This window comes from Dipodomys merriami, unplaced genomic scaffold (assembly GCF_024711535.1).
Source record: "Dipodomys merriami isolate MVZ:Mamm:240054 unplaced genomic scaffold, mDipMer1.0.p SCAF_7, whole genome shotgun sequence".
NCBI classification, from domain to species: Eukaryota; Metazoa; Chordata; class Mammalia; order Rodentia; family Heteromyidae; genus Dipodomys; species Dipodomys merriami.
In genome coordinates this window covers 35,540,462-35,564,426 of record NW_027206290.1, presented here as the reverse complement: position 1 = coordinate 35,564,426, position 23,965 = coordinate 35,540,462, and the positions used below count along the sequence as shown (strand labels likewise).

Genomic DNA, 23,965 nt, shown 5'->3' with positions numbered 1-23,965 from the left:
AAGTGTGTAGAATTTTGTTATTGTTATGTTTTATTTTTGCTTTCTTTATCCTATTATAGTTTAGAGCTTTTGAGATATTTTAGTTGCTTTTCAGGATATATGGTAAAATTTTGTCCATTATTTCGTAAAATACTTGTACCTTTTACTTCCATATTCCTCCTCCTCCCTCTCTTTCTCCTACTTCTTGTACTCCAATAGTGTGTATATTTTTACTTGATTCTATCTCATGTATCAAAGGTTGAGTTTATAAATTCTGCTTTGGGTTTTCAGTTGGACAATTACTCTGGATCTATGTTCAACCTTAACTCCTCCCCTGTCCTCTGCTATCCCTCATTAAGCTTTCATATTAGAGATTATACATTTAATTTAATGAATTTCAATTGGTTCTTTTGTATGGTTCTAATTCTTCTGTTAACTCATTATGATCATATTTGCCTTTTGTTTTCTTAACATATTTCCAATATTTACTTGTTTGTTAATATCTACCTCTGGGTCACTTCTAGATAGGTTTCTACTGAATACTTAAAACTTACTAGTCTCTCAGCCGGGCACCAGTGGCTCACGCCTATAATCCTAGCTACTCAGGAGGCTGAAATCTGAAGATTTCAGATCAAAGCCAGCTGGGGCAGGAAAGTCCGTGAGACTCTTTATCTCCAATAAACCACTTGAAAAACTGGAAGTGGCGCTGTGGCTCAAGTGGTAGAGTGCTTGTCTTGAGCTGAAGAGCGTAGGGACAGCACCCAAGCCCGGAGTTCAAGCCCCATGACCAGCCAAAAACACACAAAACTTACTGGTCTCCTTTTCTTGAGTTTTCACACCTAGCAATTATTAATCATATCTTGGACATTGATACTCCTTGCAAAGGTGTCTGACTTACGTTGTCTCTCCTCTAAGAGACATTGAGTTTTGTTCTGGTACATGCACAACTTCATGACAACAGCCCAAATATAAAAAAATGCACATATGCATATTTTTTATAAAAAGAAATAAAAGGTGCTCATAAATTGGAAGGAAAGGTATTATAAATGGAAAGTGGAAAGGAGAACTTACTTTAATGAAGCAAAATCGCACAAACTTCTCAAACTGTGGTTTAGTCTCTGAATTACAGAATGCTGAAACAGGAATGGCAGATAGTTTCTGAAAAATAAAAAGGATGATTTAACGGGAAAGGTACTATACTGGAAATGTGAATTATGAAACCATGGAAATAAAATGTTTTTTTTTCAAAATCTCCCCCAAAAGCTACAAATGGAACAAACACCAGCTAACAAAACTATAGTTAATATTCTTCAAGCACATTGACAAATTTATTGGATAAAAGAACACAATTCCCTTGATAAAATAATAGTTTTTTGATATAAAATACAATACTATACCACAAAATCCATCAATATTACCTTATTTTTAGTCATCCATTTCACAAATTTATAGTCATAAGGTTCATTGCTCTTCATATCAGAGAGGTCAGCATCTAAAACAATGATGGAAATTAGGTGCCTGTGAACATAAGCAATACGTATTTCATTGGCATCTACGGAGACTCAAACATGTCTCCTGATTTGAATGGTTTAGTTTCAAACCTTCTCTGAAGACATTCACAGAACATGCAGGAGACTCCTCCTGTTCATGAGGTACAATATGAGAAATTCATGGATGAGATTTCTAGATGGCTTAAGGTGATGCCACACATACACCCAATCACATTTGTACAGTGGTTATCATCATGCACAACTTGCACATGTATAAACTGCCACCACACTCCCTTTCCACCTAGGAACAAGAGTCTGCCATCATAATTAAGGAATAACAACTAACTCTATATTCACTAATACTTATATCTTCCAATAGATTATGAGGGTAAAGAATCCATTTTTACAGCCTGTTACATCTTCAACTCGCTGATTAGTTCCTAGCATGAAGAATGAAAAGCATATTTGTTAAATGAATAAAATAATACTGTTCTTTGTTTATAAACAGAGAATGCATAGATCACCTGTTACACTTACTGTATAGCATTCCATACTTTGGGCTTCCATACATTGTGCTGTTCTATGCTGTTCTAAATTTTTAATTTGGAGAATGAACCCTTCAAATACATATTCTTATTCTTTTTACTGTTACACACACACACACACACACACACACACACACACACACACACACAAATTCTACTTCTCTTAGAAAAACATTCTTTAGAAGTTCTTTTCTTAGGAAAATAGAATATATTGCCATGTTGCTATGGTGTTGACAGGGGAAAAGGGGGGATGAATATAATTATATATTATAAAGAGAATTTAAATCTATTTCTCCTTCCTTTTTTTCTGTTCCTTCCTTCTTTCCTTTTTTCCTTCCTTCCTTTCTTTCTTTCTGTCTTTTTCTTTCTTTCTGTCTTTTTCTTTCTTTCTTTCTTGCCCTTCCTTCCTTCCTTCCTTCCTTCCTTCCTTCCTTCCTTCCTTCTTTTCTTCCTTTCTTCTCTCTCTCTTTCTCTCTCTCTTTCTGTCTCTGTCTCTCCCTCCCTCCATCCCTTCTGTGTCGTTTCTTAGTTTTTGCTTACAACAATCACTCTTTATCACTTGAGCCACAACTTCAATTCTGGATGGGTTTAACTGAAGATAAGACTATCACACATTTTCTGCTCAGGCTGGCTTTGAACCAAAATCCTCAATTCTTAGCTACCTGAGTAGCTAGGATTATAGGTGTTAGCCCACCAGTGCTCAGCTGTATTTTTCTCAAAATACCTGAGACAGAGATTCTCAAGAAAGTAAGCAAAGCCATTCTTTATGGTTTAAGTCAAATGTACTAGCATATTTAAGTCATCTATATTGGCTTTTGAGTTCCCACTATATCTTTCATGCTTTTGAATCTCATTATCTTAGCAGAAGAACAGGAATAACCTCCTTATTTGTTACTCTGTCCTTATTTGTTGTCCTGTCCTGTACCAAATGTTATTCTTCCAAGTTCTAGAATGAAGCATGTTGGTCTAGAAAGACTGCTAGCAGAAAACATGTATTCACTGGTTAGAATATGTACCTCTGAGTTCAAAGCCCAGTTCTATTTATTAGTTGATTAACTTCAGTTACTTGACTATCTTTTTAATATTTCACCTCAGTCAGAATATGATAGCATATGGCTTTCTTAAGAATATGGTATTTGTAAAGCTTTTCATATACTATACTAGGTCATAAATGTTCAATTAATAGTAACCAGTCAGCCATTGCTATTGATCATAAAGGTAAATAATCACTATGGTTACAAATAATGTGATTTACTTTTATTCTCGTTTCCACATAGTGAAAGTTCTTGTTTTTGTCTTTAGTAAAAGTGTGTGATTAATCTTGATAGTCAACCTCACTGAATTGGGAAGCACCTAGTATAGTAAAGTACACCTCTGGGCATCTGGGTGAGGGAGTTTCTAGAGATGATTAGATCATGAGATGTGACCTACAAAATGAATTAGTCTCTTGCTGGAGTCAAAGTAGGATAATATTGTTGGGAGGTGGTGAAAAGTAGGAGGTGGAAGCTTTGTTTGGGTGCTATCTTGCGTTAGCCCTCTGTCTCTATTGTCTCCACTCTGCCTCCTGTCTGTCAGGAGGGGAAAAAGCTCCTCATGTGCTCCTGATTTCATGCTGTTTTGTTTTGCTCTGGGCCCAGAAACACTGAGGCAAATAACTATGTACAGAATCACCTTAAACCTTGAGCCAAAAATAATTTAATTCCCCTTTATGTTAGGTATTTTGTCACAGTAATGAGAAACGCTAACTAATACAACAGGAGAGAACCAAACTCTAGCATCTTGAAGAGATCACACATTGCAGTTTAATTAAAGCAAATGAAATAATAAAACAAAAATTTCTTTGTATGTTGGAATCTTTTTTTTTTTTTGGGTCCAGTCGTGGGCCTGAAATCTGGGCCTGGCCGCTGTCCCTCAGCTCAAGGCTAGCGCTCTACCACTTGAGCCACAGCGCCACTTCTGGCTTTTTTCTTTTTGCTTATGTGGTGCTGAGAAATCGAACCCAGGGCCTTAAGCATTCAAGGCAAGTGCTCTACCACTGAGCCACCTTCCCAGCCTGTTGGAATCTTTTAGACATTGACATTCTTCCTCATGGTGAAGGAGAACCACAAAGAAGGGACATATACCTGTCCCCCATCAGCAGGAAAGATTTTCTAATCAAAATCCTTTCTCATATTAAAAAAAAAAAAACTAGTTGAAAGATCTAGGAGCTAAACTAGTATTGGTGGATTAAGTAAGGAATAAATGGGAAGCTAAATCAAAGCCTAGTAGAATAACCTGAATTGTTATTACTGTCCTTTTGGTAACAATGTCAGGATGTAATAAATCCTTTCTAGAATTTACTAGAAAAGCATGAAAGAATTGTTTTTATCTACAATGAAGCAATTGATGCTATTTTTCTATTTGCATTTGCTACCAAGAGTCTCCAGTCCTGAGGGAAAGGGTAGGGTTGGGAGGGTTAGGGAAGAATGATGAAAGGGGTAACAAAGATCAAGAAGCATTATAATCATAAATCAAGATGTTGAATGGTAACTCCTTTGTAGAGATACTTAAATACAATAATAATAAAATAGAGCATCTTCAGTTGATGCTAATTACAGCTATGAAAACCTAGGCAACCAAGACACAACTTCTTCCCACTCTTCTCTGCCATTATTTTTTATTTATATACCATCATTTCCATTTACATATATTTTATATGCGTAGACTTAAATTCCTTTTGGAAACATATGATGCATAAGCCATTTTCTTTTAATAAGCAAAAGAATTCACAGGAAAAAAGTTTTGTGGATTTATGATTCAAAGGCAAAAATGTAAGCAATGCAAACTGTGCTATCTCTTATCATCTCATAAAATGAGCTACATACTTGGGCCCAATATAGGAAAAAATGCTTTCCAAAATGTATAAAACACAGGGAATTCATGCAAAGATAGAGCTTGGGTTTTTACCCAACAGGGTTTTCTGGCCCTAGGGCTTTAAAAGCCTCTGCTTACCACAGCTCATTTTTCTTGCAGAACAATTAAAGAAATATATGAAAAGAGAGACTTGATTTCGTTTGAGCCAACCTTTATGGAGTGAAATCTTGTAATTTTACATCAGTTTGATTACCACACTCAACAAAAACTAGACTGTATCATGCCAGAAACAAAGCTTAACAGGGATGGGAAGTGGAAACAAAGGAGGAGGCAACAATGTTTGATAAGAAATGTACTCACTTCCTTGCTCATGTAATTGTAACCCCTCTGTACAGTATTTTCACAATGAAAAAACTTATTAATACAAAAAAGCTTAAGGCATCTTAACACAGTTTCCAGGTCTCTGCCTCCTCCATCCCTAGGACATATCCTATGCAAGGCAAGCACTCTGCCACTGAGCCACCTTTCCAGCCTCTGGACATTTCTTATGTAACCAGCTGGTAACCACCTCCCTATAGGACAGCCAGAGACAACTTACTTGAGTTGCCCAATAATCTCAATGCTCCTTGTGAACTGAAAAGCCATACCACACTTATAAGCTCCCAGAGTGTAACTCCACTGAGCCATGTCTGCGCTAAAACCACTAATTACAATTTGCTGAGGCACATCTACTTGGGTGACTCCTTAGAACACTAATAAAGGCTTTTGGACAGGTTCCTTGTTCTCTCTTTAATTTTCCACTACCTCTTGAGTGTGTGTGTGTGTGTATTCCAGAAGGCTCTTCACTTCCTGTCAGTCCTGCCAGGAGTATGGCCCTTTCTTCTGCTGACCTGATTGTCACAACCAAACTTGACTATCTTCCTGGCCAGAGCTCTTTTGGACAGTGGCTATCTTGGACCCAGAAACTCCAAGGGTGTCTGCCAGGATAAACAAGTTTCCTGTGAGAGAGAAGTTGGGTCATAGGTCAGACACTGAGGCAGCAAGTAGTCTGTTAACCAGGAGAAGGAAGTATTTTAAGCCAGGCACCTGGTAAACATTCATGACACTTTCTTCTGCAACCCCATCAGGGCAAGGCTAGAGCTTACAGCTCTCCAGAGACATATTTCAGGACCAACCAAATTATAGGAAAATTCCAACTTTTCACTTCCCTTGAAACTTGTGAAGATGTTAATGAAATATTATAAAAAGTAGAAACTGCTAATATAAAAAATGCCAGCATATTAGGAAATAATTCCCATTTAGGATATGTAAGGTCAAAAACAAAATCAGCATTTTCAAAGAAAATAAGTTATATATAAAACATTGTTATGCTGTCAACTTGTTAGAATGGCATGTTAGAACTACATCTATTAGTTTAGATATATGAAGGCCAGAAATTTTCTGAGATAGAACTATTTAAAATTCAGCTGTGAAACTTCAAGCAAGTTATTTAAAGGTTTCTAAGCCTTGTTGTCTGCACAATAGCTTTTTCAAATAGGTGTCTAGATACTTGATATGGAGTAGAATCTCGATAAATGTTATTCTCCTTGTTTATTTTATTTCAATATTTGAAAGTGGAAAAATTTCCTGATGGCTTCTATATTTCTAGAAATCTTGTTCTTCTTAACAAAACACTTTATTTATTTTCACTACCTGTAAGTAATTGTACAAAGGGTTTTAATTCAACAATGCATCTTAATCAATGTCATCCCTTTTATCCTGTCCCTCATCTCTTCCAATTCCACACATCCTGTCAATTTTTCTAGTTACATTCCCCATATATATATATATATATATATATATGCATAATACTAGGATTGCATGATTGCATTCTCTCACCTTTCCTCGCTTTATTTGTTGAAGCAAAAGGAAATTTAATTTTTACTCAAGTGAACAAAGAATATTTCATATTATTTCACATACAGAGTTTTAAATTACACATCAGATCAGAATGATGGCAGAGTCTATGTTTGATAGAATACCTTATTTCATAACCATTTAACCAACATCACATTTCAAGAAAAAGTCCTAGATGTAAAGGAAATCGTAGAAAAGCTTGACATCATGGAAATTCATCCTTTTCTATTAGAGTATCAGAGAAAATACTCCTAAAGCTTTGACACCAAACCTTTCCACATAAATCTACTATTATTTCACATGTATGTTTCTGTATATTTGAAAAAATAAAAACTTTCACAAACCTAGTGATGATACATCAGCAATGATAAAGTAGCCTCCGTCAGGAACTATGGGTTTGAGGCCAACACTTTCAAGCAAATGGGCCATCCGATCTCTTTTGGCTTCCAATTCTTTGGGCAAAGAATTAAAATAACATTCTGGGGCATCCATTCGTTTAATGTCAGTCCAAAAAGCTTGAGCCAAGGCTTCCTGTATGTTAAGATTAAAGAATGTAGAAATGAAATAAGATATTGTTACTTATTTCTCAGTTAACTTACTTGGTTTTTTTTGTACGTTTTATAATTGTAAAAGTACTGTACAGAGGAGTTACAGTTACATGAGCAAGGTAATTTCATATAGAGCATTGTTGCCTCCTCCTTTCTTTTTCCCCTACCATCCCTTCCCTCCCACCTCTACAACTACTCCCCCACCTGCCAAAGTTGTAAAGTTCATTTTCAATACAGGGTCTTGTACATCTCATTATTACAATGGGTCAACCTGTATCTCTAATTAAGCATTTTGTTTTTTTCCCTTCCCCTTCTCAAATTAGAGAAGTGTATATACAAGATGCATGGCACCAGAATCAAATACAGTGAAAACTGTAGGGGAGGAACATACAAAGAAACAAAAAAAAAATCACATGGTACATTATGAATACGTTATAAACAATAGCATAGTTAACTTATTTGTAATAAATAAAGGTCACCTGTGGAAGTGGGAAAGTGGTCTCTCAAAAAATTATAGTTAGATTTCTGTGAACTTGTATTAAACTCTATAGATCAATGTAAATGATTAAATTGGATACAAAGAACTGATAATAAGCCATGAAAATCCAAACTGAAAAAGAACTGACAAATAAAGATGGCTTAATTAATAATAATAATAATAAAATAGTGTTTTTTTTTCCTAAAGTGAACAATGAAATGGCTTGTTAAATCTAAGTTTGAAAAATGACCAGAACACTGATGAAGTAGCCATTCTTTCCTCATTGGCATGGGGGACATGGTGGAAATGAAAGCCAATCCACTCTGCAGAAGAGCAAGGAACTTCCTCATTACCTATCACATGTAATCCTTGCTCTAGCTCAAGAAGGCAGTTTAATTGAAATAGGCTACAAGGTACAGAACACACGAGTTGCTCTTTCAGCATTCCTCAGTAAGGCAGAGAAGCCAGGAGAAAAACTGGACCAAAAAAAAAAAAAAAAAAAAGAAGGTCAATATTGTTAAAGGCTAAATCTCCCTAAGTCCATATGTTGAAACTCTCATTCCCAATGCTATGGTATTAAAAGGTAGATGATTTGGGAGGTAATTAGTTCAGAAGGGTAGAGTTCCTAGGAATGCCATTAGTGTCTTTGTAAAAGATAGCTAGCCCTCTGCTCCACCAAGAAAAAGTGGATATCTGTGAGGAAATAGATTTTCCTAAGACAAAGACAAAGTCTCCATTAGAACCTTGATGTGGGATCAAGGTTCCAGCCACTGGAACTATGAGAATGTGTTACCCATTTAGTACTTTGTTACATTAACTTGCATGGATTAAGACATAAAGGACTATGCAGGTATCTGAGTAAGTAGCAGGTTAGGAACATGCAAATGAGTCAGAATCAGGGCATCTATAAAGAACCAAATCTGCACAAGCAGAAGGAAAGAATCTTGGCAAACAATGAACAGGGATGACTTAGAAATAATGATACTAGACAAATGAGGAGAGCCAGGGTAATATGGGAGTCTGGAATAGCTAAGGAATAAGCAAAGTGGTCAAGTTATAAAGTAACTGATCAGAAGCAAGAGATGACAAGAACTAAAGGAAAAAATTTATTTGTTCAATAAATACATACCAAATACCTATGTTAAGTCTGGAATTCAGATAAAAGAGATGAAAATAGAAAAACTAACAAGATAGGCATTGTCCTTGTTTTCCTGGATCTTTCAGTGATCATTATTCTGGAAGTAGGGACAGAGGTAAGGTAGAAACAAATAAAAGGCAGAAAGCAGGGTATAATTTGTTCTCTTGGAAGAACTGAAAGAAACCAACGTAGCTGACAAATAGCAAGAGACATAGTATGATTAGAGATGAGAAAGGGAAAACAGAGGGCAGGATCAGGGAAGTCTCATGGCAAAAGAATTTAGCAGCAAAATAGAATTAATATTGTTTCTCAGGTCAAAGAAACCAGAGATCAGTTTTCAAACAGAAAGCCAAACAGGGCATCTTGCAGAAGTGAAGAAAAAGATGGTTTACAAAAAGAGATTTCTTCTGTCTTTGTCTTAGCAACTACAATATTCACTATACTGAAGACATAGCACTAAAGAATTTGAAGTGCAGAGATATAAATGTCCATCATTGCCAGGCACAGTTGGTTCATGCACATAATCCTAGCTACTCAGGAGGCTGAGATCTGAGGATCACAATTCAAAGCTGATCCAGGCAAGCAAGTCCGTGAGACCCTATCTCCAATAAACCATCAGAAAACTGGAAGTGGTGCTGTGGTAGAGGGGTCACCTTGAGCTGAAGAGCTGAGGGGCAGTGCCTAGGCCCAGAGTTCAAGCCCCATGACCGGAAAAAAAATGTCCATCATAACTCCAATATTACTCTAGGCTGCTCTTCTCCCTAAAACTCTGTATTCAGTTATCCACCAAGATTTTTGGCTTCACCTTAAAAGTATATGGAGAATCCACTCACTTATCACCCTCATACCCTCATATTGGTTCAGCCCATTGGCATTTCTCTCCTGGGCCTCTGGTACAGGTTTTTTTGTTGTTGGTCATGGGGCTTAAACTCTGAGCCTGGGCGCTGTCCCTCAGCTCTTCAACTCAAGGCTAGTGCTCTACCTCTTGAGCCACAGCACCACTTACGGCTTTTTCTGCTTATGTGGAATTGAACCCAGGGCCTCGTGCATGCAAGGCAAGCATTCTACCACTGAGCCACCTTCCCAGCCCGTTGTTTTTTTCCACTCAACAAGCAATAGATATCCTTGATAACACAAGGAAGACTATGCCATTCTTGTTATCAAAACTCTCCCATGACTTTTTTTGGGGGGGGGTCCGGTCGTGGGACCTAAACTCTGGGCTTGGGCACTGTCCCTCAGCTCTTCAGCTCAAGGTTAATGCTCTACCACACTTGAGCCACAGTGCCACTTCCGGCTTTTTTCTTTTTGCTTATGTGGTGCTGAGGAATCGAACCCAGGGCCTCATGCATGCAAGGCAAGCGCTCTACCACTGAGCCACCTTCCCAGCCCCTCCCATGACTTCTTACATCACTCAGACCTACTTGGGCCAGCTTGATCTGTCTCCTAGCCCTCTGACCTTAGCTCCTTCCCCTCTTATCACCTGATCATCTCATTCCAGCCTCTATGCTATTCAATGATATAAACATGTTATCTGTACTGTCTACCCATAAGCCTTTGCACTTGCTATTATTTCAATACACAAGGGTTTTCAATAACTACATGAGCTAAACCTTCCTTTTGCTGCTCAAATGTTATCTTCTTAGCAAGACTTTCAAAGATTACCCTATCACATGTCCATCATATGTCCTTCGATTTCCCTACTTTATTTTTCTTCTTTATATCTCAACATGTGACATTACATTTAAAAACATTTATTACGTGTGTCCCCTGCAAGGTATATACTGCATGAGTGCAGGCATGTTGTCTGCTATATTTCGGTCTTTCGAGTTTCTACCACTTTCCAAAAGTGCATCAAATTATAATTTTGTCAAGGGATGAATCCATTAATTAGGTCAAAGCCTCCATGGTCCAACTGCCTCTCAGCATAACATAGACCTAGGGTAAATTTTCAAAAGACTGCTGACTGTTTCATAGACCCAGAACTTCTAATTTTGCTGAGCGTGCCATTGTCCTCTAGAGAGTTTTTGAAGCACTGTATTTTCCCACCAACAATTTATGCATATTCAAAGGTACAACCTGTTATAAAATGAACAAAACCCCCAAGTCAAACAATCTTGATAACAGTGAGTCTGCACCTAAATTTCCAAATACATTACAGAACCCTCTCAAGAAGCACATGACAGCATGAACTAAGTCAATTCAAATGCAAAATATAAAATTCTCACCTTTACCAATAAACCAGGCTATAACCTAAATTTCTAGAACACGCACCTGTAAAGGAGTTGGACAGGTATAAATGGTGTTTTGTTGCACTGTCTGTAAATGCTTTATCAAATGATGAGGGCCAATGGACCAGCCAAGCTGGGAAAAGAAAAACAAAGTAGTTTTACAAAACAACAACAACAAATTTAATAGTCCACAGAAAGCTTGAGCACAGTTATACAAGGGTTAAGTAAAGACATTCATAAATGTTCACACTATGAAAGCAGGACAGTGTGTGGACTCAGAAGCATTTCAGCATTCTTCTTTCTGTGGAGATGTTTCCAACTGTAGTCAGCATGCTCTGCCTTCATGGCTCAGCTCTGCCTTTGGAAGTAGACTCTAATCTTGATCAACCTTTTCTCTTAGATGCTCTCCCAACCCCCCCTCTGTTTTCACTATGTAACCCAGACTGAGCCTGGACTCCTGATTCTCCTGCCTCAGCCTCAGGAGTGCTAGAGTTACAGATGTGCACTATAATTTTCTACTTCTGACACTTCGAAGGTGGAAGCAGCAGCATGGGGCTTGTTTGAATTACAGATACAAGTAACTCTATGAGAGCCTATGGGATTCCTCCAGAGTTAAATCATATAGACTCAGAATCTCCAGGTCTCCTAACAATGTGCTCTGAATCACAGCACGTTCAGTAGAAGTGAGGCTGGAAGGGAATTAAGCTGCAGCCAAATGAATTGTTATTGTACTAAATGGCACAGAGGTTAAATGTTTTGATTCTGAAGCCAGAGCCCCGGCCCTGCCTTGAACTTGGTAGCTGTGTCATCCCAGGCATGACATTTTATATGTTACTCTTCTATGTTTTAATTCCATAATCCACAAAGCAGGGATAATGGAACCACCTTGGAAAGTAGTTCCAAGAAGGAAATGAATTTACACATGTAAACATTTAGAGTCCGGCACATAGAGGCAGAATATTAGCTATCGTTTTCTCCTTTTATACCAATAAGCAATAATCTGAAATTCCTTTGTAAAGGAAAAGTAGTATTAGTTGATTACTTACAAAATTTAAACAATATTGAAGGCTTCTTACTTTTAAAGAAATGACCAGATCTTAAGAAGGATGAAGCTCAACATGAAAGCTGAATAAGTCAAAAAGTAAAAAAAAAAAAAATTAAAAACCTGTGTAAGTGGAGTATGTATGCACATAACACATATAACGTGACAAAAGATAAAATAGGTGCTTATTTTTAAGCAGTTCGTTTTCCCCCCTTCTTTTGTGGAAAGGTGAGTGCTAATCAGTAAAGCCAGGGCTTCTCACCTGTTAAGTACATGCCTTACTACTGAGTCACATACTCAGCCACAACCAAGTTCCTCCTCTTCTTACCTTCCAGCCAGTCACACTAAACGTCTTCCCAGCACTGCCGATGGTTACTGTTCTCTCCCACATACCTGGAAACGTGGCTGAAACGGGACCCAAAAAAGGGGAGATGCTTAAAGAACGGTTTCTAATCAATGTACATGTAGTATAATCTAAAAACATGACCCAAGTACAGGAATTCAAAGTATTAACTGTAGTATAGGATAGCTGTAGTAGGTTACTTAAGATAATAGAATTTGAAGCCCAAACTGAGGTGAAAATACTTTACAATACTTCAGTGGTGTGCCAAGTAATTTGGAAATAAATTGAATAGTTTCTGGATTGGCAAAATTATTTCCAGGAACGGTAGGGGCAGTAATATGAGCAGGCAGTGATCTGGTGGCATCTGGTGGACCTAAGCTCCTGTGGCTGTACCTTGGCTGTCCTTCTGACTATGGGATAGTCCTTTGTTTGTCCATTTTTTTTTTTGAGATTTTACAATTCATGCTTTCTAGAGCAACAGCTCTTACAATGTGGTCTCACTGTAGTAAGCTACTACTGGGGAATTTCTAAGACAGGCAAATTGTACCCAGGGCCTCATTCCAGACCTACTGAATTAGCTGAACTAGAGGAGGCGGACCCAGGAACTAGTGTGTGCTTTGTTTACAACTCCACTGAGCTGTATATCCCGTGTCATGACTATATTCTTTTTCATTTGTCTACCTACCTTCCCTTGACCCCACCTCCATCTTTCCAGTGCCTGGTTCCTGGTGTTTATTTTGTTGGGCTGTGGGTTAGTCTTTCCAAAGAATTATACCATTTGGATTTTCCCCAAATATATCATACTTCAGTTACTACATACATGTACCCTTGCATACCATCCCAAAGTATTTATGTATACATTTATTCATTAATTGATGCTTCCACATATGAGAGAACATATGTATCCTTTGTCTCTCTGGCCCTGACACTTAACGTGATTTTTTTTCCAAGTCCTTTCATTGTTTTTGTTTTGTTTGTTTTGTCAGTCATGGAACTTGAACTCAGAACCTGGGCGCTGTGCCTGAGCTCTTTTGCTCAAGGGTAGCACTCTACCACTTTGGAGCCACAGTGCCACTTCTGGTTTTCTGGTGGTTAATTGGAGATAAGAGTCTCACAGAACCTTCCTGCCAGGGCTGCCTTGGAACAACAATCCTCATATTTCACCCTCCTTAGTAGATAGGATTACAGTTGTGATCCACCAGTGCCCAGCCCATTGGTCATTATGTTGTTGTTTTTATAATTTACTTTATTGTTATTTTAGAGGTGATGTACAATGGGTTACTTTTATATACATCGGGTAATAAGTACACTTCCTTTTGCGGAGTGTCATCTGTTCCCTCATTCTCTCCCTACCATCTCCACCCATGAGTTGCATAGTTTACTTTCATCAATGTCCAGTGCTGCCCTTTGATTATTTTTGAGACAAAGTCTTGTTTCTGCCCTGACCAGCCAGCCCTGCAATCCTCCTACAGTGCTTCTCTTTGTTGCTGGGTAGACAGATGTGTGTACTGACTGAAATAGTCTCTCAAACTTTATCACTGGGTTGGTTTGAACCTCTACCTCCGGATTATGGTTTCCCAAGTAGATAAGATTACAGGCTTCAATCATTGTGCCCAGCAAATCCTGTCTTTTCTGAATCTTTATTTATTCTGGTGCCAGTTTGTGGGGCTTAAACTCAGTCTGGATGCTGTCCCTGAGCTTTTTTTGCTCAAGGCTAGTGCTCTACTACTTGAGCCATAGCTTCACTACTAGCCTTTTGGTGGTTAATTGGAGCTAAGAGTCTCATGGACTTTCCTGCCCAGGGGCTGGCTTGGAACACATTCATAAGATCTCAACCTCCCAAGTAGCTAGGATTACAGGTATCAGCCACTGGTGCCTGGCTGTCACCTTACTTAATTTGATTATAAAGTTCTTTAGATAAAATCTCACATGTTTCAACTTGTTTTTAGTAGCATAGCAGGAACTTTTGTATTGTTCAGAGTATCTGTATCCACAATGGGAAAATAAATGCTCATTTCTGCAGGTCTGAGTCTTTTTTTCCTTTTAATATGCTCATATGCAAGTAAAAGTGTCTACCACTCTGTGAGGCAGCTAAAGAAAGTTTTAAAGTGTGCAAATTAATTTCAGTCTAGTAAATACCTATCATTATTTGTAACTGTAGGAACACTACTAAATGATAAAGATTATACTTGCATTCTCTGTGCAACACAACACAAACAGAAAAGATAAGTGAAAATATTTAGAAGGATCATTTCTAAAAAAGAATATTGTAATATTTAATGTTATTACATCCTTTTGAGTTTTGAGATGTTTCTTTCTTCACAAACAATACCAAAAGAACATGACACATACTCTGGCTTCCATCTAACCAAAATCTAAACTATATACAATGAGGAGTATATTAAAATAATGATACATCCTAAATCAACAAGGTCTATCTGGAAAACAATATTTAGAAATAAAACCTTGAAAGTAAATATCACCCTGAGGAACTAGTGTAGTTCTCCCATGTTTCCACTCTGTACTGAAAATTAAACATCAAATGCAGGTGTCACTCAACAAAGTGTCAAAACGAATCATAGTAGCTAAATGAAGAGCTCAGTGATTTGTCAGTGACTAATTTTAGCCATATAAAAGTGGTTGTCTTCCCCCCCACAAAAAGTAAGCAGATCAGTTGAACAGCTTACAAGGAGTATATACTAATTTGGCAAATGTCCATGTATTAGTAGATAGAGGGGTAAGAAGAGAAAGTTTTCTTTTGCTGCCTGAAATATAATTTTAGAAAAACTAAATATAATTTGGATGAAAATTAAATATAATTTGAGTAAGAATCTGATCCAAGAGGAACATTTCATAAAACAAACCTTAAATAATGTTAAAATATGGAAAATGGTTATGTTCTTTCAATCAGGGAGATGGAAAAGCACAAAGACATGATTACAGAGAGCTCTGCATGTGAATGTGGTCATTGCAGGCAAAACCCCAAGGAACCAACCAGCGAAATAAAATAAACCCCAAACAAAGCTTTCCATGTCTGACGACTTTAGAAAACTACAACCATTACATTTTGAGTTGCAGTGACATCTGGAAAGCAATTAGCTTTTGCAGTTTTCAGTTATGACAGACAATGCTTACCTTAGCCCCAGCAGCACTAATTATTTCTCACAGGTGACTGCAATTTCAGTAGAAAGCAGAAAAAGAGGAGACATGATAAAGAGTGCAGCACAGTGTTGCTTGGCTGGCAACATGAACAGGACACTAACTGTAGGATATGTGGTTAGATATATAGTCTCAGTGCATTCACATTAGAAAAGGGTCTCCCAGCTTTGTAAACTGAGGAGCCGGCCTTCTGCATCTTTCACTAATGGACCATTGTAGTTGAGAGATCTTTTTGTGTGTTTGTGCCAGTACTAAGGCTTAAACTCAGGGCCTGGCCTCTGTCCCTTAGGGTTTTCCACTCAAGGCTGGCACTCTGCTATCTGAGCCAAAGTTCCACTTCTGGCTTTTTGGTGGTTAGTTGGAGATAAGAGTTTCCCAGACTTTCCTGCCTGGGCTGGCATCCAACTGCAATTCTCAGATCTCAGCCTTCTGAGTAGTTACAATTTCAGGCATGAGCCACAGGTACCCAGCTGAGAGACTTCTTTTACCGCAAACAGATTGACCTATCTAAATTATTGTCTAGTGAACTCTTTTTTTTCCACTTGTTTTAAATTAGTGGGATGTTATACCAGCTAAAAAAAAAAGTTTAGTTAAAGTACATCTTGCAAATCTTTAACAATTATAGTTCTATGCAACCTCGAAGAGCTTGTAATTCATATATCAAGTCAATAAATTTTGTGATCATTTAAAATAATCATAATAATCTTTCAGAATAAGTATTGCTACATTAACTACTATATATATATAAATATATATATATATATATATATATATATATATATATATATATATATATATATATTTGCTGGTCCTGGAGCTTGAACTCAGGGTCTAGACACTGTCCTTGAGCTTCTCTGCTCAAGGCTAGAGCTCTATCATTTGAGCCACAGCACCACTTCTGGCTTTTTCTGTGTATGTTGTACTGAGGAATCAAACCCAGGGCTTCATGCATGCTAGGCAAGCACTCTATCACTAAGCCACATTCCCAGACCCCAACTACAACAATATCAATTAATCAGGTTGGAGTCACTTTTTTCCACCTTTGGTTATGGGGCTTGAACTCTGGCCTGGGTGCTGTCCCTTAGCTCTTCGGGCCCAAGGCAAGTGCTCTACCACTTGAGCCACAGCGCCACTTCCGGTTTTCTGGATTAATTGGAAATAAGTCTCATGGACTTCCCTGCCTGGGCTAGCTTTGATCTGTGATCCTCGGATCTTAGACTCTTGAGCAGCTAGGATTACAGGTGTGAGCTACTGGCACCTGGCAGTTGGAGTGATTTTTAAGTGGACATTGTTCAAATGACTTGAGACAGGAAATTTTCTTCCACAGTTTTCTTATACCTGGGGCTGTCACTTATCTGACAGTGAATGCTAAGGATAATGAAACCAATTATGATTTTTCTTTTGATTTCTAATTGCCATGTTTTTGTTAGGAAAAAGAAATCCTTAAGAGTTTTAGAGTAGGAGTGGAAAGACACCTAAGACACTGATGTGTGAGAGATATCCCAGAAACAATGGCAGAAATCCCAGGCAAAGACCAAGTGTTATTTACTGTCCCTGCTTAGTGCCAACAGTTCAGAACCTGTCAGGAACAGTGACATGTCCAGTGTCTTATATCCCAAGGAATGGCAGGATTTTCTGTAAGAAGCCACAAAAATGGGCAAAGGAATTTCTCTGCTGAGATCACAGCTTTATAGAACAACTCAGTATCTCTTCTAAATTTGGACTACTTGTCCTTCAAATGATTCTCTAACTCACTCAACTCCATTCACCCAAATTCTATTTTTAGGTGTTCATGCAGGCAGATACTCCTTACGAAGAGTGTTTTAAAGCTGCCTGAGGTCTTTTCTAATCAGTTGATACACATGTGCCAAGCACATTTAGATGTGTGGTCCAGCATAATAATGAGTACCTATTTTTATGTGCTTGTTTCCTGTATATACCAGCCACTCATAAACCTCGTCACTGATGCACAGTATGTCATATTTGATGCAAAGGTCCGCAATTACTTGGAGCTCCTCTCTGGTATACACCTACACATATTCAAGGAAAGAGCACAGTAGTCAATACACCCAGAAAACAATAACACAACGACAGTATGTATAAAGAGGTAAGAGACTTGCTTACCTTGCCAAAGGGATTATGTGGAGTATTGAGGATAATGGCTTTGGTTTTCGAGTTAAATTTACTTTCCAGTTCTTGAGGATCTAAGGTCCAGTCAGAACTAGACCATTTTTTTCCAGAAACAGGTTTCTAAGCATGAAGAATGAAGATGTGATTTAAACAAAATAATTCACATTTGCTGTCTTACATACAAGTTACCTAATAAAGAAAAAAAATTGGAGGTAGGCAGGGCAAACTACATGGTAACTACTGAATGACTGGTAAAGACAGTGAGAAGAAAGGACATTAGTTCTAATGTGAGAATTTATGAGGACCTGAATCTTATACTTACACCTACTAAGTGGAAAAATTGACCCTGTCCACGTAATATCTGTTAAAGCACTTCTCTTCCTTTCCTGGGACCAGCTATAAGTGGTTAACATGTGAGGCACAGTAAGGCTAATAGAAGATTCTGTGGTTCATCTTAGTGCATTAATTATTTGGACAAGACTCACAAAAGTCATCAAGGTAACTGATCCTTTAAGCATATGAATAAGCTGGCAAACTTACAGATCTTAGGGGGATAAATACAGGTGTGGCTCCAGCCATCTTTATCATAGGCTCATAGCAGTCATAGAAAGGCACCATTATTATGACCTGAAATTAAAGCAAAGAAAAATACAATCATCGATCACTAACACATGTGAAATACATGTTGAAAAGGGCAGCCCTGGCTTTCATGGGGCTAGTGTTTGAGTATGAAAAACCCTGGGTATAAACTTGTCCAGGGAGTCTAAGTTGGAGTCCCTGGTGCCTTTGGAGGGTCTATGGATCATTTGCAGTGGAGCATTTGAAATGGTAAGATTTTTATATGTGCACAGGACGATTTATCTGGGAAAAGGGGACCATACCTCTAATTATATTCTCAAAAGGATGCTTTATTCAAAGCCATGAAGAATTTCCTTATATTTCAAGTGAGCAAATACAATACAGGATATAAATGATGTACCAGATAATGAGTGGAGCTGGTCTGAAAGGAAAGAGAATGCCACAGTGCTCTTTGACTCAGAGTGCTAGTTTACACAAATTATTTATCCTGAGAGTAAAAATGTTCTTTCTTTTCAAAGGCATCACACAACAGGGAGGGGATGCCTGTCTTTTCCCCAAGTCCTCTGGAGGATCTCCTGTCCTTTTGCCCCTTTCTCTCCCCATCACTCCTCCTGGGCTTTCAAGAGAGTTCTCAAGCCAGCTAGTCTAGTCACTAGCCTATCTTCAACCTATCAGCTTGATCTAGCATTCCTAACTTTTTTCACTTGTAGAAGGAGAGTTCAGACATACAACTTATAACTATCATAAAATATACAGTCAGTTATTCTTTTTACTTTTTTGTGTCTACCTGTACTGAGGCATGAAACAGAGCCTCATGCTCTCATTAGGTTGTTCTTCTTCTCATGAGGTTTTTTTTTTCTTTAGCCACACCTCCACTTTTGGCTCGTGGTTAGTTAATTGTAGATGAGAATCTCTCAGATTTGTTTGCCTAGGTTGGCTTTGAATCATGATTCTTAGTTCTCAGCCTTCTGAGTACCTAGAATTAATAGGTGTCAGCTACAGACACATAGGTCTTCCTACTTTTGTTTTTTGGTTGTTGTTGATAGTACTGGGGCTTGAACTCTGAGCTTGGACACTGTCCCTGAGCTCTTTAGCTCAAGGCTAGTGCTCTACCACTTGAGTCATAGCGCCACTTCTGATTTTCTGGTGGTTTATTGGAGATTAGAGTCTCCTGGACTTTCCTGCTCAAGCTGGCTTTGAACTGTGATCCTAAGATCTCAGCCTCCTGAGTAGTTAGGATTACAGGTGTGAGCCACCAGCGCCCAGCTAAACCTATCTTCTTAAGTATCTTTTCTATAGTGGTACCTACCTATCCTTGGTGATTTTCTGAATAAATGAACAAGGTCAAGAAATATTAAAGTGGAAGATTTATAACAGCAATGGAGACAGGTGTTAAGAGTTGGTCTTACATTTCAGTACAATATGGCTGAAATGATTTGACATTCCTGTTATATATCCTCACACCCTATTGCTCACATTCTACTGGACACAAAGCAGCATTGACCCAATACTCGTTGACTAAGTGAGATTAAGAGTTCTTTTTCTTCCTTATTAGTTTACTACCCTTGCGTTTTTCTCAGCAGGCTGGAAAAATAAAAAGAACAAAAAGTAACCAAGCAAAGACATCTCCCAGACCTCGTGACAAATGAAAGAAGCCAAACTCAAGAGTCTATCCTATGTGGTTTCACTTATATCAAGTGCAAGAGCAGAGAGAACTAGCTGGTGGGGTAAGGAAGTGGAAGACGGGCAGCTTCTAGGGGAATAGCTTAGGGTGCTAGAAACATACAAAATCTTCACCTGGGGTTTAGTTAGATGGAGGCTTATCCAGTTCTACATTTAAAAGGCATTGGCTTTACTATATATGTGATAGGCTTCAGAAATAATTTAAAACAGAAAAGAGAAAGAACCCAAAAGTAAGTAAACATTCAAAGGCGGAATAAATGATAATAATACAGATATTACAATAATGTGAGTATGCTTACTTCATCTCCCTCATCAACCAGCCCTTGGATGGCACTGAAGAGAGAGCCATATGCTCCTACTGTCACGAGAATTTCTGTATTTGGATCAATTTGCTTCTGATAACATTTTCCGTAGAGGCAGGACAGAGCTTTGACAAGTGATGGATGACCCTGTTGGATTAAAAAGAAAAACATAACCAAAGCTGGAATTTGCTAATAGAACCAACACTGTTGAGGTAATATAACTTTAAATGTTAAGAATTTTTAAAATTTGGGTTAATGTATAGAGTTACAAAGAGTAACATTTTTTTAAGAGTAGTATGGTTAGAACTCAGGGCCTCTACTATTTGAATCCTATCTCCAGACCTTTTAATGTTAGTTATTTTTCAGATATGGTGGTTTTTTGTTTTTTTGTTTTTTTTTGCTTGGGGCTTGCCGCAGACCATGAGCCTCCTCTCTCTGTCTCCTTGTAGCTGGGATTACAGGCAGCCACCACTATATCAGAGATAGCTTTTAGCTGTTCAGATAGTTCTTTGATAGTTCAGAAATTGTTCTGTGTCAGAGATTCTTCTTTGAGATAGTGCCTTACTAACTTTTTGACTGGGCCAGTATTTTCACCTTTCAAGGAGTGGGAATTACAGCTATGAGCCACCATGCCTAGCTTTGTATTTTGGGGGGGATTGAACTCTGGGTCTGGGCACTGTCCTTGAGTTTTTTGACCTCCACAGAATTAGTGCTCTAATATTTGAGCCCTAGCTCCACTTCCAGGTTTTTGGTGGTAGTTGACTGGAGATAAGGGTCTCATAGACTTTATTGTCTGGGCTGGCTTCCAATCACAATCCTCAGATCTCAGCCTCATGAGTAACTAGGTGTGAACCACAGGTGTGAACTATAGGTGCCCTGAAGCAACACATTAACAAGAACAAGAAACAAAAAGCCTTTCCCTGCTGTTAGAGTGGTTCCTACAAGAATGGTTATGAAGATTTGTTAATGATGAACATTCTACTAAATAAAAGGTCTGAGAATACATAGTGTTTAAGTGTTTGTTTTGTATAGAATGAACTTGGGTCATTCCAACATTGCTGGATGGGTCAGCAATGTAATTCATGCAGGAGGCACCTGTGAATCTCTAAGAATTACATAGAAACAGAGTCACCCTTACATACTTTGGCAATGCAGTGCAGTGTTTGGTGTGCAGGTCTCTATGGACAGTGCAGAGGTAGCCTGGAAGGGTAATGGGCACTGGCAATGGGTGGGGCACAGTTAAGTGGGTCTCAAATAGGGCCACACAGCAGCAGTCTGGGTGGGGAAGGCCAGTATCAACTGGATGCTCCCTAGAACAGTGCAACGCTTTTCCACTCACTGACAAGGCCTTAGGATTCCCTAGCAGTGACAACTAACTGTAGGTGTCCACAGTGCTGATAGAAGGGGGGACCGGGGGGGCTGTTTACTTTGTTTTCCTGTTGTTAGAGGACTTCTCTGAGGTCAACAGGTCCAGAGTAGGGTGAAGTAAGACATTTCATTCCTTTCTTTACCAGATCATCTGCAGTTTTTGCATTATCTGAAGGCTAGCTGTTCTACTGTCCTGAATTCCAACACTCAACCCTGAATACTCTAGGCCAACAATGACTGCTTATTTTGTCATCTTGTCAAAATCTCCAGAGCATTCTGGAGACTGGAGAAGTTTCCTTCCATTCTTCTATGTTATCTTCCCTTCCTTCCACTTGCTATTCTCTTCCCTTTCTTTTCCTTGTCTTACTGTCTAGCACTGACTTCCTCCCCCTACCCCGCCCCCCCACCCGGCTTTTGTGCGACAGTACTGGGACTTGAACTCAGTTTTGCTCAAGGCTGATGCTCTACCATTTGAGCCACAGCTCCACTTCTGGCATTTTGTTGTTAACTAGGAGATAAGAGTCCTGCTTGGGCTGGCTTTGAACCATAATCCTCAGATTTCAACCTTCTGAGTAGCTAAGATTAAAGCTATTAGCTACCAATGCCTGGCAACTCCTCCTCATCTTCTTTTGAGAATCTACTCTGATTTTCTGTTTCTGTAAGAGTCCAAGTGCAGGTAATTTCCTTTGTTTGAAAGTACCTTGGGATCTAGAGGAGTAAACAGGTCCCTTTGTATTTCCAATGAAGATCTAGCAACTCCAGTTACTCAGTACTCAGTACATATGTGTGTGTGTGTGTGTGTGTGTGTGTGTGTGTGTGTGTGTGTGTGTGTGTGTGTGTGTGTGTGTGTGTGTGTGTGTGTGTAGAGAGAGAGAGAGGGGGGGAGAAGGAGGTGCTTGGGTATTGCACTGTTGTGATTCCCTCCTATAACTAACCTCTTTTTGGTCTCACTGTATATGACTGTCTAGAATTCTATGTAATTTGTCATATCCCAGTGTATTTTAGATCTAACTTCCGCAGATCAGGGAGAACATGCACCATTTGTCTTCCTGATCTTGGCTTACCTCACTTAACGATTTGTTCTAGTTCTATCCATTTCCCTGCGAATGACATTATTTTATTCTTTCTAATGGCTATGTAAAATTCCATTGTATATAGGTACCACAATTTTTGGAAGCACTCATCTATTGTGGGGCATCTGGGTCGTTTCCATAACTTGGCTGTTGTGAACAGTGAAGCAATGAACATGGAAGTGCAGGTGTCCTTATCATGACACTGGCTCATGACGCTTAGGGTAGATGCCAAGGAGTAGTATGGCTTGGTCTTAGGGAAGGTATTTTGAGGAACCTTCAGACTGCTTTCCAGAGTGGTTGTATTAGCTTGCATTCCCACCAGCAGTGCATCAGGGTTCCTTTTCCCCCACATCCCTGCCTGTATTTGTTGTTACTAGAATTCAAAACCTTGGCCAATATAACTGGGGTTCTTGTGAAATCTTATCCCTGTGCTGGATACTCAGACTCTCTACGAATGCTCTTTTCTTGAATGGGCTAGTCTTAATTTTGGCCCCAGTCTCTGTGCCTGAACTGCTATCTTCCTATTTTATTTTAGCCTTCCTGCTAGGGGTGGGATGGGAGTCATTCAACACCATAAGTTTTTTTCTTGCCCAGGCTAATCTGGAACCTCAATCCTCCTTATCTCCTTCTATCTGATTTCATTTTCTCTGTTTGTCAGTTTTAGGCTGGCAAAAGGGATGTGAATGCATGGGAGTGAAGTATGTGGTTGGGGTCTATGGGATAGATCAGGGGTGAATCCGTGGGAGCACCACAGTCAAATTCCCACCAGGGTCAAATCCTAGGTTATGGTCAGTCTCACATCTTTTACCTATGATCCTGTTTCCAAAGCACAACCCTGCAGACTTTTATAGTTAAAAGACAAAAAGTCAAAAGAGTTTTCTTCCTATCTTCTGTCCTCCCACATTTTCCACACTGTCATAAAAGAAAGACAAATGCTCAGTTGTATAATAGCTGTATGGATTTTTTCTAAGTCAGTGTTTTTGTTGTTGTTGTTTGTAAATTGTGAGGCCTGGGTGCTGTCCCTCAGCTCTTCAGCTCAAGACGAGCACTTTACCACTTGAGCCACAGCACCACTTCTGGCTTTTTCTGCTTATGTGGTGCTGATGAATCGAACCCATAGCCTCATACCTG

General features: G+C 38.8%; 1 protein-coding gene across 5 annotated transcripts in view; it reads right to left on the bottom strand.

The window, feature by feature from the left end:
* The window catches only part of Kyat3 (kynurenine aminotransferase 3), a 61,905-nt gene that overhangs the window by 16,705 nt on the left and 21,235 nt on the right, over window positions 1-23,965 (bottom strand). For all 5 annotated transcript variants that reach the window (XR_011368679.1, XM_070006334.1, XM_070006333.1 and 2 more), the window contains 9 exons: window positions 20,391-20,540; window positions 18,370-18,456; window positions 17,824-17,949; window positions 17,609-17,729; window positions 12,526-12,602; window positions 11,199-11,288; window positions 7,108-7,294; window positions 1,398-1,471; window positions 1,051-1,137 (listed from right to left, as the gene is read on the bottom strand). Coding sequence is in view for 4 of the 5 variants with exons in the window: in XM_070006334.1 (XP_069862435.1) it covers window positions 1,051-1,137; window positions 1,398-1,471; window positions 7,108-7,294; window positions 11,199-11,288; window positions 12,526-12,602; window positions 17,609-17,729; window positions 17,824-17,949; window positions 18,370-18,456; window positions 20,391-20,540 (999 nt within the window). In the remaining variant the exon portion in view is untranslated. The remainder of the gene's footprint in view (window positions 1-1,050; window positions 1,138-1,397; window positions 1,472-7,107; window positions 7,295-11,198; window positions 11,289-12,525; window positions 12,603-17,608; window positions 17,730-17,823; window positions 17,950-18,369; window positions 18,457-20,390; window positions 20,541-23,965) is intronic.